The sequence below is a fragment of the Arvicanthis niloticus genome, chromosome 5 (genome assembly GCF_011762505.2).
Source record: "Arvicanthis niloticus isolate mArvNil1 chromosome 5, mArvNil1.pat.X, whole genome shotgun sequence".
In the NCBI taxonomy this organism is placed as follows: Eukaryota; Metazoa; Chordata; class Mammalia; order Rodentia; family Muridae; genus Arvicanthis; species Arvicanthis niloticus.
Window position 1 is genome coordinate 27,719,208 of NC_047662.1, and position 16,070 is coordinate 27,735,277.

Consider the following 16,070-nt stretch of genomic DNA (forward strand, 5'->3'; position numbering starts at 1 on the left):
CTAACTTAGGAAATCTCGAGTTAAAATGCTATTGTACAAAAAAGAAATACTTTTAAACACATAAAAATATATTGAAACCTCACTTTAAAAGAAATGCAAAATAAAACAACTCTTTGATATACTATTTTTTAATCCAGCATACTGGTTGAAAAAAGGGTTCAGGGCATCAGGATGGCTCAGCAGACTTGCCACAAATCTGACCACCTGAGTCAATTCCCAGACCCTGTGTGGAAGGCAAAAACTGACCACAAGTCACCCTCTGACCTCCAATGCATGCACCACCCTCCTCTAGCATATACAATAAGAAGATGCAATAAAAAAATTCTTATGTTTCACAATATGGTAAAAGTATAAAGAAAAGGGGCCTCACATTAGCTGAATTGATAACAGCTCCTTGCGCTATGCAAAGTACTTTGGGGACAATTATCTTTGCTCCTGAAATAATTCTAGAAATTTATCTTACAGATACACTTTCATGTGTGTTAAACATCTTGTTGACAAGATTATTTGTGGTAGTCCTGTTCATCATAAGAAGAAAGCAGTCTAAATGGTCGCCAGCAAACACTGCAAACAAGCACACAGTCACCCATGACACTGTACACTCAGCAGAAGTCATCTTTGAAGAAGGGATAAGCACTTCATGCTCTGATTAGAAAAATTCTCCATAGACGGAGATGAGGTCATCATAAATGACAGTGTGTGTGATATGTGGCTGCCTGAATAAGGGGAAAGATATTGCATGTTTGGTTTACAAATCCACAGAAAGCCGGGCAGTGGTGGTGAACACCTTTAATCCCAGCTCTTGGGAAGCAGAGGCAGGTGGATTTCTGAGTTCCAGACAGCCAGGGCTATGCAGATAAACCCTGTCTTGAAAAAAAAAAAATCCACAGAAAAACTCTCAGCAAAGCCAATGCCACTGGCTTCCTGGAGCCTGGGAGACAGTCCCTTCATGGTGTCTCTACATAGTATTCAACTTTGACCTATTCCAAACTAAATGCAACACATGTTATCTGAACCCTTCTCCCCCTTCCTCTGACACCTGCTTCTTCCTGGTCCCTTCCTCTTAGCAGAACCGTTGACATAAAATGCTTAACCTTTTGAGTATCCTGTGCCAGAGCAGTGGCTAACTCAGCCAAAAAAAACAAACCATGTCAGCACCAAGACAGGCAGCATGGTGGGGACCAAGCAGACCGGAGGGCAGGACGGAAGCTACCTGAGCACTTTGATGTGGAGCTATTTCTTATTCTGTTTCCCAGTGCTGGGGACTAAGCCAGGCATTGACTGCTAGTCAAACACTGCATCACCGAGCCTCACCCACAGCTCCAGAAACCTCGGTCCATGGTCACAGGTAATAAAGAGAAGGGGCTGGAGAAATGGTGGCTTGTGCTCAGCACAGGCTGCTCTTCTACAGGACCGGAGTTCAGTGTCCAGAACCCGTGTCTAGAAACTCACACCATCTGTAACTCTGGCTCAATCTAGGGAATGGAATGGCTCTGGTGTCTGTGAATGCCTGCACTCTCATGCACACATGTGAGCATGCGTGTGCACACACACACACACACACACACACACCATGAATAATTAAAATAATAGAATTAAATCTTCAAAAATCATTAAAACAAATCCAAAGGGCTACAGTCCCAGGCAGGGATAGAGTGAGCCTCGCAGCCTTTGGGCAGTCTCTGAATATTCCTAGGGCAGCCCTCTTGGTTACTGATGTAGCCAAGAATTTGATTTCTGCAACCAAGAAAGGAAACATCTAAGCAAATATGAAAACTAGCCACTTTCAACTAAAGAAATTCTAAATATATACCCAATCTTCTTTTCTCTGAGTAGAAATGTTACTTTAAACAAGACTTTAACTGTGGCCTGGCTGGGGAATTTCTAATCAGTTGCTCTGCCTGGCTGACCTTCAGTTAGAAACCCTGACATAAGTAGACATGGATGCTGCTGCCCCGGCTCGCAGTGAGCACCATCCCACAGCCCTAGATACTCACGGCTGCCGTCGATGACAGTGGACGTGGTTGGCAGCGAGATCTCCTGGAACTGAGGTGACACCACAGCAACCGGAGGCCGGTTCTTACGGGGCTCTTCGAGAAAAGGACCCAAAAAGAAATTGGGAGAGAAATTTTTAAATTGTAGGAGGGGTAGACTATGTCTGTGTTGTTTACAAATTAGTAGTTTCACACAGGGTTTCTCTGTGTAACAACCCTAGCTGCCCCAGTACTTGCTCAGTAGACCAGGCTGCCCTGGTAACACCTGGTCAAGCCTGTTGCAAACCTGACTGTTCCTAAGACCAAGTTAGCACCGAGCCTGCTAGCAATGTCGTCTGGACTGACCTTCAACACACAACTTCCTGAGAGCTGGACTGAAATAAACGCATCACCACATGGCCCTGTGCATTCTGTCAATGCTCACATCTATCAAGCTTATGAGAAGTCCTGTGGGTACCAATCACTACTTTTGGGTCAGCTCAACTAGAAGTGGACAGGACATGAGCACTAAAACTTTAGCAAGCAAAACATCCTTTGGCACAAGCCTGCTAGAGATGTAGTGACCGCTCAGCTGTCTGAGATGACCGTGTACCTCAAGCCCTCTGGTCCACCTGAGTGAATGTGAGATGCAAAGCACTCGCTTCCTGCTGCTGCGTGACCGGGTGGCCCCCACGCTGAGCTTAAGTACATAGCCTTGATGTTTCTCCTGCCTGCTGAGCACGGCACAGGGCTCACCTGTGCTGTCAGCACCTCCCCATCGACTCCACCCTAGTCTACCGCTCACACATTCAATGTCTGGTGAAGCTTATTTTAGGTTCAGAGTTCAAGGAATAAAACTCTGTAGTGCCAACACAAGAAGAAGGTGGCACTGGTCCGTGCCAGAACAGACACTCATCTCTAGCTTCTTTGAAATGTCTGTCCAAGTGCAAAGTCCAGCGCCTTGCTGCTGTCCTGTACTCTACCAACAGGCTGGTTTTAAAAGAACCATGGTATGGATTTAGGATTGCGTTTCCAATGTGGGAGAGAACTGGTAGTTTTAAATGAGGAACTCTGGCTTCTGGAATTCACTTGGCCAGCTCTCCTGTGCTTCCAGCTTCCTTAGGTTTCTTAATTACAACAACATCTCTCAGGCCTGACCACTTGGAGCTTCTGGTAGACAGGCCATTCATTGCTCTGGCTTTAAGGAACAGACCAGTGACTACTGCTCCTGAGCCAAGCACAGTGCACTTTGCTACAGTTGCTATGCTGGACTAGGAAGTGCCCAGTAAATAGAATATGACCTCACCCCACCCCCACCCCCAAAGAATAGGAATCTCAAAGCCTGAGGTCAAAGCTCTGGCTCAGGAGTCCTGCAGCGGGAGCCATGGCAGTACCTGGCTTCACTGTCACGTTCACATAGCCTTCCCCATGGGCATTCTGGCCATCCACAGTCACCTTGAATTCATACAGGCCTGGAGTCAGCTGGCAAAGGAAGACAAGATCCTTTAGATGATGGCAAGGAGCCAGAGCTGTGCTCTGGACAGCAGAGGACCTGAGCCTTCCCTGACAGACAGCAGAGGACCTGAGCCTTGCCAGGATGAATCCTGCATCCTTTTCTTGCCCAAAGTGGAAACAAGCACACTAGCTAAAGAACTGAAGATGGGTTAAATTAATAAGAAATATGCTTTTTTTTTTATGTGATTCTCATTACTGGCTGTGCCTAGAACAGAAGGGTTTCAATTTCCCTATACTCCCATTTTCTTCTCAGAGGAACCACTAAAGACCCAACCATGCCACTTCACAGTTATCACATTTAAAAATTATGTCTTCAAAGAAAAACATCTTATTAAAAATAAAAACAACAGCCGGGCGGTGGTGGTGCACGCCTTTAATCCCAGCACTTGGGAGGCAGAGGCAGGCGGATTTCTGAGTTCAAGGCCAGCCTGGTCTACAGAGTGAGTTCCAGGACAGCCAGGACTACACAGAGAAACCATGTCTCGAAAAACCAAAATAAATAAATAAATAAATAAATAAATACAACAAATGGAGGGTGCTGGAGAGATGGCTAAGTAGTTAAAAGTATTGACTGCTCTTCTAGAGGGCCTGAGTTCAATTCCCAGCACCCACATGGCAGCTCATATCTGTCTGTTAACTCTAGTTCCAGGGGATCTGACAACCTCTTCTGGCCTCCTTGGCCTGCAAGTGATACACATACATACATACATGCATACATACATACATACATACATACATACACACATACACACACACACATACATAACACACATACATACACACATACATACACACATACATACACACATACATACATACATACACACACATACACACACACATACATACATACATACATACACACACACATCCATCCATCCATCCATCCATACATACATACATATACACATACATACATACATACACACATACACACATACATACATACATGCATACATACACACATACATACATACACACATACATACACACATACATACATACATACACACATACATACACACATACATACATACACACATACATACATACATACACACATACACACATACATACATACATGCATATGCAGGCAAATCACTAGTATATAGAAAAATAACTTTAAAAAGAAAACAAAAATCAAATAGTCTGGCAGTGTTGGTGCACACCTTTAATCCCAGCACTCAGGAGGCAGAGGAAGGTGGATCTCTTAGTTCAAGGATAGCCTGGTCTATAGAGTGAGTCCCAGGATAGCCAGGGTTACACAGAGAAACTCTGTCTCTAAAACCCAACAAATAAACAAACAAAACAAAACCAATCAAGCAAACAAACAACTAAATAATTCTTAAAATCTGATTTTCCCTTCCAATTTCTGCTAACTGTAGAAACAATACAAAGAGGGAGCCACCAGGGTCTCATCATCCCAACATGCCAGTGTTCAGTGTTGTCCCCTCTAGCCCCTGGTCACAAAAATTAGTTTTATCCAGATCTTTTCTTTTCTCCTCCTCCTCCTCTTCTTCCTCTTTCTCTTCCTTCTTTGTTGTTGTTTGGTTAGTTGGTTTGGTTTGTCTTTTTGAGACAGGGTTTCTCTATGTAGCGCTGGCTATCCTAAGACTTGCTGTGTAGACCAGGCTGGCCTCAAGAACACAGAGATACCTCTGCCTCTGCCTTCTAAGTAATGGGATTAAAGGCATGTACCAGTATCCCTGGTATCAGCTTGCTTCTTCAGAGCCAGTCATGTACCTGTTGGGGTCTAGCTAAAATATTAAGGTATCATACATTTTATTGTTATTATTCCCTTCACTTAGCACAAGTAACATTCCTGGTTATGATATAGTCTCTTTAACAGTTATTCATTTTAATGACTATAGACCGGTACATGAATATATGTATCATAATCCACACAAGCACTCCACATTGTTAGACACTTGGGTTGTTTCCAAGTTCTTCCTGTTATGATTAAAATGAACATCATGAGAGAAAATAAAGATTTTCTTTTTTTCATTTTTTTTTTGGATGAATACTAATCAGCCCATCTCTCCTCCAAATGCTTCCGTCCCAAGCGCCCCCCCCCCCCCGTCTGCCTTGCTCCTTCCACGTCTTCTGCCTTCCTGGCTTTAAAAAACAGCATGCCCCTGAATCCCAACCTTATTCCACATGCTCTCCTCAGCAAACCTCAGCTTGACTACAGATTTATCTCTCAAACCAGATTCACCTCCTGGTCTCTGGTCCTCTCCTCATCTGTACCTCAAATCACTGCTCCAAATGAATGACTCACCCATAAATCTCCCCTTGCTTCTTGTTCCCCCAGCGTTCCCATCCACCCGCCCTCATCCACACTGCCAGTGACCTGGTTCTCCAGCCGTTCATCACAGCAGTTATGAAGCATGGCCTCAGAGGTGGAACGTTCTAGATACAGCCAACCACTTTATGGCTTTATGGCTTTGCGAACTCTGGCCAAGCCATTTCCTTTTTAAATATTTTTATTTTTTATATGTGAAACAGAAATTAATACCTATTATCTTGAGATTTTATGACAATAAAGAAGAATCACTCAGTAAAACAATTAGCAGCATGTCTGCTGCACCATCTGAACAGAAGAAATTGCTTCTTGTTTTAATTTTTTATTTCAGAGTTTTTATTCAGGATAATATCATTTCCTACCTAAATTTGTCAGTAGATTCTGCACTTTTCTTCCCACTTTGAGTCTTATCTCCACCTCTGTGGAACGCCATATTTTTTAACTGAAAATATGAATGTGTCTCTCACAGGTTCTCTGCTCTATAGGAAGACTCGCTGATAAAGCCAATGAGATGGCCAGCAGGCAAGGCACTTACTGCTGTACCTGACAGCCATACACACAATATAAAAACTAATGAAGAGATTCAAAGGCATTCAAAGCTCGGCCACCAGGATCTGTTTCTCTGCTGCTGGTTTACACCTCTCTCTTCACATGCTGGACCGTGTGGCAGTCCTTCCTCCACAGGTTCTGCCTCAGTGTTCTGGCCCAGTGCTCCTTTTGCTAGAGTATTCTTCTACCCTTTACCTAGGAAGTAGGCCCCTGTCATGACTCAGGTAAGTTATCTGTAAGAGACACACTGTAAGCCACAGGCCTTCAGGTGCCCCAGCACTGACCAGGAACCCTCTGCTGTAATTATCCACTTCTTGGGTCACCTAAACTCTACTGTTCTTGACTATTAATGTTATGATTCTGGCCAGATGTGGTGCACACACCTTTAATCCCAGCCCAGCAGAGGCGGAGGCTGCGGAGGCAGAGAGAGGCAGAGGCAGAGAGGCAGGGAGGCAGAGGCAGAGAGTCAGAGTCAGAGTCAGAGTCAGAGTCAGAGGCAGGGAGGCAGAGGCAGAGAGGGATTTCTGAGTCTGAGGCCAGTCTGGTCTACATAGAGAGACTATGATAATTCACTGGGTAATCCTGACTGGCTGCTACAAACATGCAATGACCTGCCACTGGATACAGGAAGTGCTGGGCCAAAGGACACGAACACTTATTGCTCATAAAAAACTACACCAGCAGATAAAGTCATGTGGACACAAATAACCTCGCTCATCTCTGGAATTCTGAAATGCTTGTGCCACCTCACAGAGCTGTTAAGTGTATATTTTCAGCCATCACTACCATACTGGTACAGTCTTCTCACCAGCAATGAAAATTTGAGAATTATATGCTAAACAAACACTGGCTGTCCGCCATGGAGACTTTTTGAAGGCTTCACAACTGAAAGACTGTTCCCGACTTCAGTGTGAACAGGAGACTCGGTATTCTCTGTTTCAGAAAACCACCTCCTCTCCCTTTGGCCTGCAAGCGAGAGGAGACAGATTCACCTTGGACAGTTGGAGGCTCTGGGAATGTTTCCTCTCCACCTCTCCACTGTAGTCTGTAGGATGAGTGATCAGCTGCCAGTCGTAGGTGTAGGTTTCTCCTATAGAAGGACAGTGAGAAAAACCATGCAAACATGCACCTACACACAAAAGGCTGCCAATAACAAATCGCTCTGCAGCCTGCCAATAACAAACCTCCTTTAAACCCTGAGAAAGCCTTAGTTTTAAGATTCTACCCCAAAGCCTGGAGGGAAGCCAAACTCTTCCTGAGAGGGTTCTGTTGACTCAGCTACAGCCAGGGTCTCTCAACAGTGCTCTTCCTGCCCCATACCCATCCTTGGGCCATCTTCAAAAAAAAAAAAAAAAAAAAAAATCAGGTTGTTCATGGTCTGTTTCTCACTGAAAATACATGCCCTACCAAGCGCTACAGATGAACTCACTGGGAACAAAGGTCATTTTCTCACAAAACTTCTTTTGCAACAAAGAACAGCAATGATTTCTAAATAACATGGTTCAAAAATAGCTTTTTACAGAGTGCTAACAATGCTCGTCTAGCTGAGGTCATCACACCCTGGTGAGTTAAAAGAGCTACTTCATTCCTGCTGAGCTAAACAACACACTGCAGAAGATGGAAGGGCATGGCCCATTTAAAACAGGCCCCACTGAAATTAAGTAAGATCAAATGAAGCATTAAATGGTCCTTGTTTGCAACTTAGACTATCACTGCATAGCATGAAGCAGATCCTGTTATCCATGTGGAGTCCCTCAGTAAAGGGACATTAAACTGGAGACGGATGCATTTCTAGCTGGGAAAGGTGGGATGAGGTAGAAGGGTCATTTCTCACTCAAGAGAGAAAACAGGTCATGGATGCTTAGCAAAACTCAGCCCCCTTTCCCTTACTGACCTCCAATACTGAACTCAGTGCCCGCCCGAAGCTTCATCTTCCACAACTTGAGAAGTAATTTTTATTTTATAAGCCTTCCTGTACAAAACTAGCATGACTGTGGCCTTTTGTCATCCCTACCTATTCTCAAATATGCATACACAAAAGTCAAGTGTGAAGGCAGAGGAGCAATAGCCAGGACTCATGCTAAGAGATAATTCTTCAAACTGTAATTAAAAAAAAAAAAAAATCCCCACACAACAAACACATTCACAATGGTTTGGGAACTGATAATTTTGTATATCAAAAGCTAAAAACAGACTTCAAAAAAGGATGATATCCCTGTTCAGAGAACCTCAAGGAATGAATTATGCATCATAGGCAGAAATCCACCCTTGGGTGGGAATGGACATGCATAGGGGACAGGTGTATCGACAGAATGTTGACTGTCAATCTAGGGCAGGGGTTTGAAACCAGACCCTCCATCCTACAGAGATGCTAGTGAGCCATCACAGGGCAGAAGAGGATGAAGAAGAACATGAAGAGGTCCTTCCTGCCCCAGTGGCCCCAACTTTTAAAGTGTAATCATCTACTTCAGAGGACTAAAGAACCTGTTCAGGGAGCTTGAAAGAAATGCATGTTTTGGAAAGCAGCATGACAATAATTCAGAAATATGTGCACAAATAGAAGTTAGGGGAAAATCCTGCAGAGCAGGGCCTGACTTCCACAGAAGAGCAGAGCGCTACTTAAGGAAGTGCTTCCCTCACCTCCTTCTTCAAAGGTGACTGAACTCATTCACCTTGAACTAAACACTCAAGGAAACAAAGAGACAGTGGATTGAGCTTTTCATTCCTTCATGCCTGCCTTTAATCCCAGCATGTGAGAGGCAGAAGCAAGCAGATCTCTATGAGTTCAAGGCTAACCTGGTCTACAGAGTGAGTTTCAGGACAGCCAAGGCTATACGGAGAAATCTTCTTTCACAACAACAACCAAACAAACAAATGACAAGGTAGGAGAGATGGATAGCTCATTTAAAAAAATTAAATCTTAAAAAAAAAAAAGGCAACCCAAGTATAAAACATCTGGAAAATCTGGGACACTATGAAAAGATCAAATCTATGAATGATAGACATAGAAGAGGGAGAAGAAACCCAGGTCAAATGCACAAAAAATATTTTAACAAAATCATAGAAAATTTGTGCAACATATCAAGGTACAAGAAACATACAGAGCACTAGTGGTCTGGACCAGAAAAGAAATTCCCTATGACACATAATAATGAAAACACAAATATACAAAACAAAGAAAGAAAATTAGAATATACAAAGAAAAAAGACCAAGTCATGTATAAATGTAGGCCCATCAGAATAATACCTGACTTCTCAATGGAGACTCTGGAAGCCAAAATGGCCTGGACAGATGTTCTACTAACTCTGAGAGACAGATGCCAGCAAAACCATTGAACACAACCAACAAAGGAACAAAAATTCCACAATAAACCCAAACAAGCAATTTCTATCTATCAATCCAGTTCTACAAGGGCATTCATTATAAGGAAAACTTTAGTCTGAAGAGGTTAACCACACCCAAGAAGACACAAAGAATAAATACTCACAGAACAGTAAATTAAATCGGGGGTGGGGGAGAGAACTACAACTAAGAAATAGCAAGAATCAATAGACACTGTTCATTGAGAACTCTTAATGTTCTTGATTCCCCAATAATAAAGACATAGACTAACAGAATAGAACTGAAAATAGAATCCATCTTTCTACTGCATCCAAGAAACACATCTCACTATCAAGGATTGTTGTCATGACAGGGTAAAAGGATAGAACACACACACACACACACACACACACACACACACACACACACACAGAGAGAGAGAGAGAGAGAGAGAGAGAGAGAGAGAGAGAGAGAGAGAGAGAGAGAGAGAGAGAGAGAGACTATCAAAGAACCAAAGCAGAAGAGATAGATTAGGATGTTACATGCTCACTAGAGGAAAAATCCACTGAGAGCATATTTCAATTCTAAACATTTACGTACCAAACATAAGGGCACTCAAGTTCATAAAAGAAACATTACTACAGCTACAGTGGGCGGATGTACATACAAGCTCACAGTCATTGTGGCAGTACATACAAAAGCTGCACAGGTTCAAGCCAGATGGGGTCCCAGCACTGAAAGAGGAAAGTGGACACAGGGTCTCTCCTCTAATCAAGAAACTAACTTGGCAAAGAAAAAAGTCAGTTTTCACCAAGGGAGTCTCCCTGGGTATATCATACTAAGGGCAAGCCCCAGACCCAGGAGTAGCTGGCAAACACAAAACAAACTGAATGGTATTTGTATGGCCTTTTTGTTTCATTTTGCTTTCTTTTGGGCTTTTTTGCTTATTGGTCTTTTGCTTGTTTATTTTATTTTTGTTTTGTGGGGCTTTTGTTGTTTCTTGTTTTGGATTGGGTTTGTTTCTTGTTTATTTTATTTTTTGTCTTTGCTTTTGCTTTTAAAAGAGAGGGGGAAACAAGAACATAAAATTGAGTGGGTGGGGAGATGGGAAGGAACTGGAAGAGGGACTGCATGAAAACAATCTTTTCAATTGAGAAAAGAAATTGGAGTGAATTGATGGGAAATGTCATTCAAGAGCAATAATACATAATGGAAAGGATCCAGCTTGGGAAAGTCTACTCTGAACAAATGCACTATTTAGTATAAGACTCCAATATTAAGAATGCTGAATTCAGTCAGGTACACACCTTTCATCCGAGAACTCGAGAAGCAGAGGAAGGCAAATCTCAATGAGTTCAAGGCCAACCAGGCCTACACAGTGAGGCTCTGACTCAAAAACAACAAAGAATACATTTTTTTAAAAATGTATTTTCATTATTTAAATTATGCATAATGGGTGTCTTGTGTGGAGGCATGTGCAACAGAGTGTAGGTGCTCTATGGGTCCCAGACCCAATAGAGCTGGAGTTACAAGTGGAGTTACAGTGTGGGGACTGGGAATGGAACTCAGGTCCTCTGAATAAGCAAGTTCTTAAATACTGAGCAGTGTCTCCAGACTCAGCAACAAAGAATAGAATCAGAAACCCCCAAATATAAAATGAAAGGGCTTACCTGAAAGAGGAAGCACGCTCTACTTGTTCAGCCTTTAATATAAGTAATACAAAACTCAAACCAACCACTCCCAATGCTCTACTCCTGTCATAGGAGGTCTTAAGAGATTATGTTTGTTATATGAGTCAAATTTGGTATATTGACATACATTTAAAAGATGAAATGGAGGCTGGAGAGATGCCTCAGTGGTTAAGGGCACTGACTGCTCTTACAGAGGTCCTGAGTTCAATTCCCAGCAACTACATGGTGGCTCACAACCATCTGTAATGGGATCTGATGCCCTCTTCTGGTGTGTCTGAAAATAGTAACAGTGTACTTACATAAAACAAACAAACCCTAAAAAGAAGGAAAAAAAAGAAAGAAAGACGTAGATGGTAATACTCCAAGGTTTTAAATAGTGAATTTATCACCAACTCACTTATATAACTTTTAAATATAAATTTTGTGTACCATGTTGAAATTTGTACTTTTTCTTTAAAATCTTTTTGTTACATTTACCTCTCCACCATGTAAATATATGTGTCTGTGCCTATCTTTGTGTGTCTGTGTCTGTGTGTGTGTCTGGTTGTATGTGTGTGTGTCATTGGACAATCTGTAGGTGTTAGTTCTCTCCTTTTACCATATGGTCTGTGGGACTTGAACTTGGGTCATCAGGTTTGGCAAGAGCCATTATTATTCATTGAACCATCTTACAAGCCCTGACTTTTTAAATGTTTAAAAACTATTTATGTGCATTGGTGTTTTGACTGCTTATCTCTGTGAGAGAGTTGGAGCCACTGGAACTTGAGCTACAGATGGTTCTGAGCTGACATGTGGGTGCTGGGAATTGTACCCAGGAAGAGCAGTGATACTCAATCACTGAGCCATCTCTCCAACTCCCAGCCCTGACTTTTTAAGTAACAAATCTATAGTAGCAGTGTTTTTGAATACCTTCAAGTTCTGTATCTCATATGACAGTTGCTTAGCTAAAATAAACAGGTTAACTTGAATCTCGGTTCCTTCATCTTCTCCCAACCAAGTGTTTTACCACCGAGTTATATCCCAGCCTTGCTGTTCTTCTGTATATGGATACAACACAATCTTATATAAAAGATTAACCTACCTTGACCCTAGAAGTGTTGCAGGTATGGCTGCTGTGTCACATGTGCATCAGTAGGTGGCAGAGAGGACAGAGGCTGTGACTATGCTGAGTGTTCTGACCTATGATCATCTGAATGATTAGAAGCCTAACATTCCCTGAAAGACAGCAAGCCTGAGATGACCACCAATCTGGTGCTGGGGCCTGGGTCAGGGAGCTAGCCTAAGATGAACACCAGTCAGAAGTCTCGTAGGCCTAGGGGAGCAGACCATGCCTACAATGACCCCTGCTCAGTGTCATAATGCACGAGTGGGGCTTAGCACTCCTGAGAGGACCCCAGACACTCAGAGACCCTGGAGAGCCACTAAGAGAAGCAAGTGAGTGGTGGAGAAATGGAAGAGAGAGAGAGAGAAACAGAAGGATGTGGGCACAACAAAGAGAGGTAGAACTGGACATTCAAGGTAGCGGGGAACAGCCTGATGTGAGTAGCCAGTGGTGCCACCTGGAACCATGGTGGGGTCCTGGCCTGTGCTGACACTGGGGGCCACATCTGGGTCTGTGTCCCTGCAGCAGCAGGGGTCTGTTGCCACCACAGGCCAGTGGACTTCCTGGTATGGGCTGCTGCCCAGAGACATGTTGATATCTGAGGGCTGTGCAGAACTGGTCCTACCCCTCACCTAGGCATCCTGGGAGACGTGGTCATGTCCCTCACTGGCTGCGGTACTCAGGAGAGCAGGTCCTGCACCTCACCTGGGCAGCAGGGTAGAGCTGGCCCTGGTATAGGGGGTTACTGGTAAGCCGGCCGTGAGGGCATGATGGCAGGAGAGCTGGCGGCTGCCTAGTTCAGATGAGACCTCTCATGCCCTCTTGGCTTTGAATTGTCTCACCCCAGCATTTACCCCATGGGTGAACTGCTGGAGTTCATGAAGAACCTGGTCCTACAGATCCAATACTGCAGGAACTCCATGACACAGGGTAACAACAGGAAGCCTGAGAATCCAGTGAGGATCCAATTTTGACAGAGTAGCAGAAGCCAGACCAAGGAGTACCAGACCAAGGAGTCATCATAATGAACACTTGCAAGCAAAAAAAGTGTGGACAAAAGGATGTGCTGTGGTACACACTGTGACACACTACAGCTTCTGCCATGAGATTCTTTTTCTCTGTTGTGGGGGGAGGTTGCAAGGATGGAGGGTAAGTACTAGGGCAGGGGGACATGAGTGGGTTTGGGGTGCATCATGTGAAAGTTCATAAGGAACTAATCAAAAGTTTTTTAAAATGAAAAAAAAAAGACACTTACTAAAGAGCATCAGCTAGGCACTGAACAAGGTCACATATATAATGTCACCCTTTAAGGTGACACTGTAAAATAGGGATTATGGTCCTATCTTTACTGAGAAATAAAAACTCAGGAGTAATTTGCTTAAATAATTAAGCCAATGATTGAGTGAATTAGGATTTGACCCAGGGCCGGGCGGTGGTGGCGCACGCCTTTAATCCCAGCACTTGGGAGGCTGAGGCAGGCGGATTTCTGAGTTCGAGGCCAGCCAGGGCTACACAGAGAAACCCTGTCTTGAAAAACCAAAAAAAAAAAAAAAAAAAAAGATTTGACCCAGGCTTGACATCAAAGCCTACAGGACCAGGCTGGAGGGCAGCTCTATAGCAAAGCACTCATCTAGTGTATGTGGAACCCAGAAGTGCTAAGATCACAGCTGGGCAGCACATTTGCCTCCAGTGCCCATGCAAATGTGTGCCCACGTGTACATCCCATCCTCACAGTGCTGTTGCAAAAGCAAATGAACTGAGGCTTGTAGATACCAATGCAAACGGAAATGCTTCCCAAAAGGCATATCTTACCCGACTCTGGTTCTGGGAGAACGAAGGCGTTTAACTGAACTTCATTCTTAGGCAGGGTGATCTCGACGCTCTTCCCAGCAGACACCACCAGTTCCTTTATAACTGGAACAAAGTGGCAGCAGCGTACTGAGCAGCACATCCAGACGACACATCTCCCCTCCTGAGTCACCCCCAGCCACCGTCTTCATCTGCTACTTGTCTAGTCTCTAACCCCTCAAGTTTGATTCTGTACCTACTTTCCATTGGAAAGGGTCTCTCAAGGTCATCAGTGAGCTGCTGCTTAGCAAATCTAAGAGGAGGGTAAATCCTACCTGTCAGGCCCGTGGCCTTCACTCCTGCTCATTGCCCTCCCCTCCTTGAAGCACTTCACTGAACACCAGATTCAGTGCTCCGACTTCTCCACTGTACGTCACCTAATGTCAGTCTCCAGATGTGCGTCATAGACACTGTTTGCCAAAGAGTTCAAATTCTGTTTCAACGACACGTTTATTGAGTGAATGCTTTTTAAATAATATATAAAAACAAGAAAGGCAGAGGCCAGTCAGAAGGCTCACCTTTCTTTTCAATTGCTAGAAATACTGACTCATTGTTCCCAGTTAACGTTATCCCCAGCTTCTGAATTCCTCTCCCTCTTGTGCCCCACTCACTCCAGCCCATCGGTCTTGCTATGACACGTACGTCACTCTTTCTAAAGCACCCACAGTGCTACTCTCCTATGAGACACAGCTCTGACACTATTTGCCACCTGTCTTGTATGTGTTTGAGTCTCTCAGCATTGGCATTATTGATATTTTGTACCCAATAATTGCTGAGGGCTGTGAGAGCAGATGGTTCAGACCACAGAAAACCACTGATTCAGTCTTATTCCTCTGGCAATAATTGTTTACTTGATATGAGGCCTCAATTCCGGAAGACCTTACAGCAAACAACAGGCTAGTCAACTCATATTCCAAGGCTGGGTGGAAAGGGCTTCCTGGACAAACGGGAAGCTTGAGACTTCTCTGTCTCTGCTGGGGAACATTGCACTTAGAGAAAAATGAAGCCATCCTTTATGAAAGCTGCAGCTTGCAGCTGTCCCAGGAGAGGGAATAAAAGCTCTCTGGTATAACTCTGAGTGGTGGAAGGGGAGAAAAGAAAGAAAGGAAGCCATTATACTCAGAGAAAGTATAACTGACCAAAACCAGCTAGTCAATACAGCACAAGGCAAATCCTTCAGTTACACAGACGATCTGCAGGCATTTGCCTAAACACAGAGATCACATGCTGCTTCCGGACTGGACTATCTCAGTGCCATGTTCTATCACTACTAGCAAAGGAGACCCTGGGAAATGGAGAATGGCAAAAACCGTGATCACTGGTTTTGCTTCGCCTCTGATGTTTTTGGGGTTACCCACTAGTCACTGATGAACTGTCTCCACCTACTACCTCAGCTCCGCCCCATAAAGCAGGCTTGTTGAGGAAACTCTATGTCTAAGCTCCTCTCTATGATTGCTTTGGAAATAAAGGTGTTCTGAGAATCAGGCTGGCAATGCTTGACCCACAGCCAGGCCGCTGGGAGGCAGACGGGCGCACCAGCGCTATTTCTGCAATCATTAAGTGCCACTCATCAAATCTTCCCCCACTATCATTTTGCTTGTTTGTTTGTTTTAGATGGTCTCAGTCAGCTCAGGATTATCCCAAACTGACAGACAAGGATGACTTGAATTCATGCTTCTCCTGCCTCCACCCCCAAAAGATGACAAGTGTGCACCACCACTCCAGGAAATCCCCTGCCTTTAGGTCCTAACAGAATCTAGCTCCGAGA

General features: G+C 43.9%; 1 protein-coding gene and 1 non-coding gene across 4 annotated transcripts in view; one reads left to right on the forward strand and one right to left on the reverse strand.

Annotated features, from left to right (window-relative positions):
- Positions 1–16,070, reverse strand: part of Kiaa0319l (KIAA0319 like) — a 91,878-nt gene that overhangs the window by 19,498 nt on the left and 56,310 nt on the right. For all 3 annotated transcript variants that reach the window (XM_076934192.1, XM_034503179.2, XM_034503178.2), the window contains exons 5-8: positions 14,267–14,368; positions 7,332–7,429; positions 3,368–3,455; positions 1,998–2,090 (exon numbers count right to left, since the gene is read on the reverse strand). In XM_076934192.1, the coding sequence (XP_076790307.1) occupies positions 1,998–2,090; positions 3,368–3,455; positions 7,332–7,429; positions 14,267–14,368 (381 nt within the window). The remainder of the gene's footprint in view (positions 1–1,997; positions 2,091–3,367; positions 3,456–7,331; positions 7,430–14,266; positions 14,369–16,070) is intronic.
- On the forward strand, positions 12,434–12,565 carry LOC117709709 (small nucleolar RNA SNORA17). The gene has a single exon (XR_004606951.1). It is a non-coding gene; the product is annotated as a small nucleolar RNA SNORA17 (small nucleolar RNA).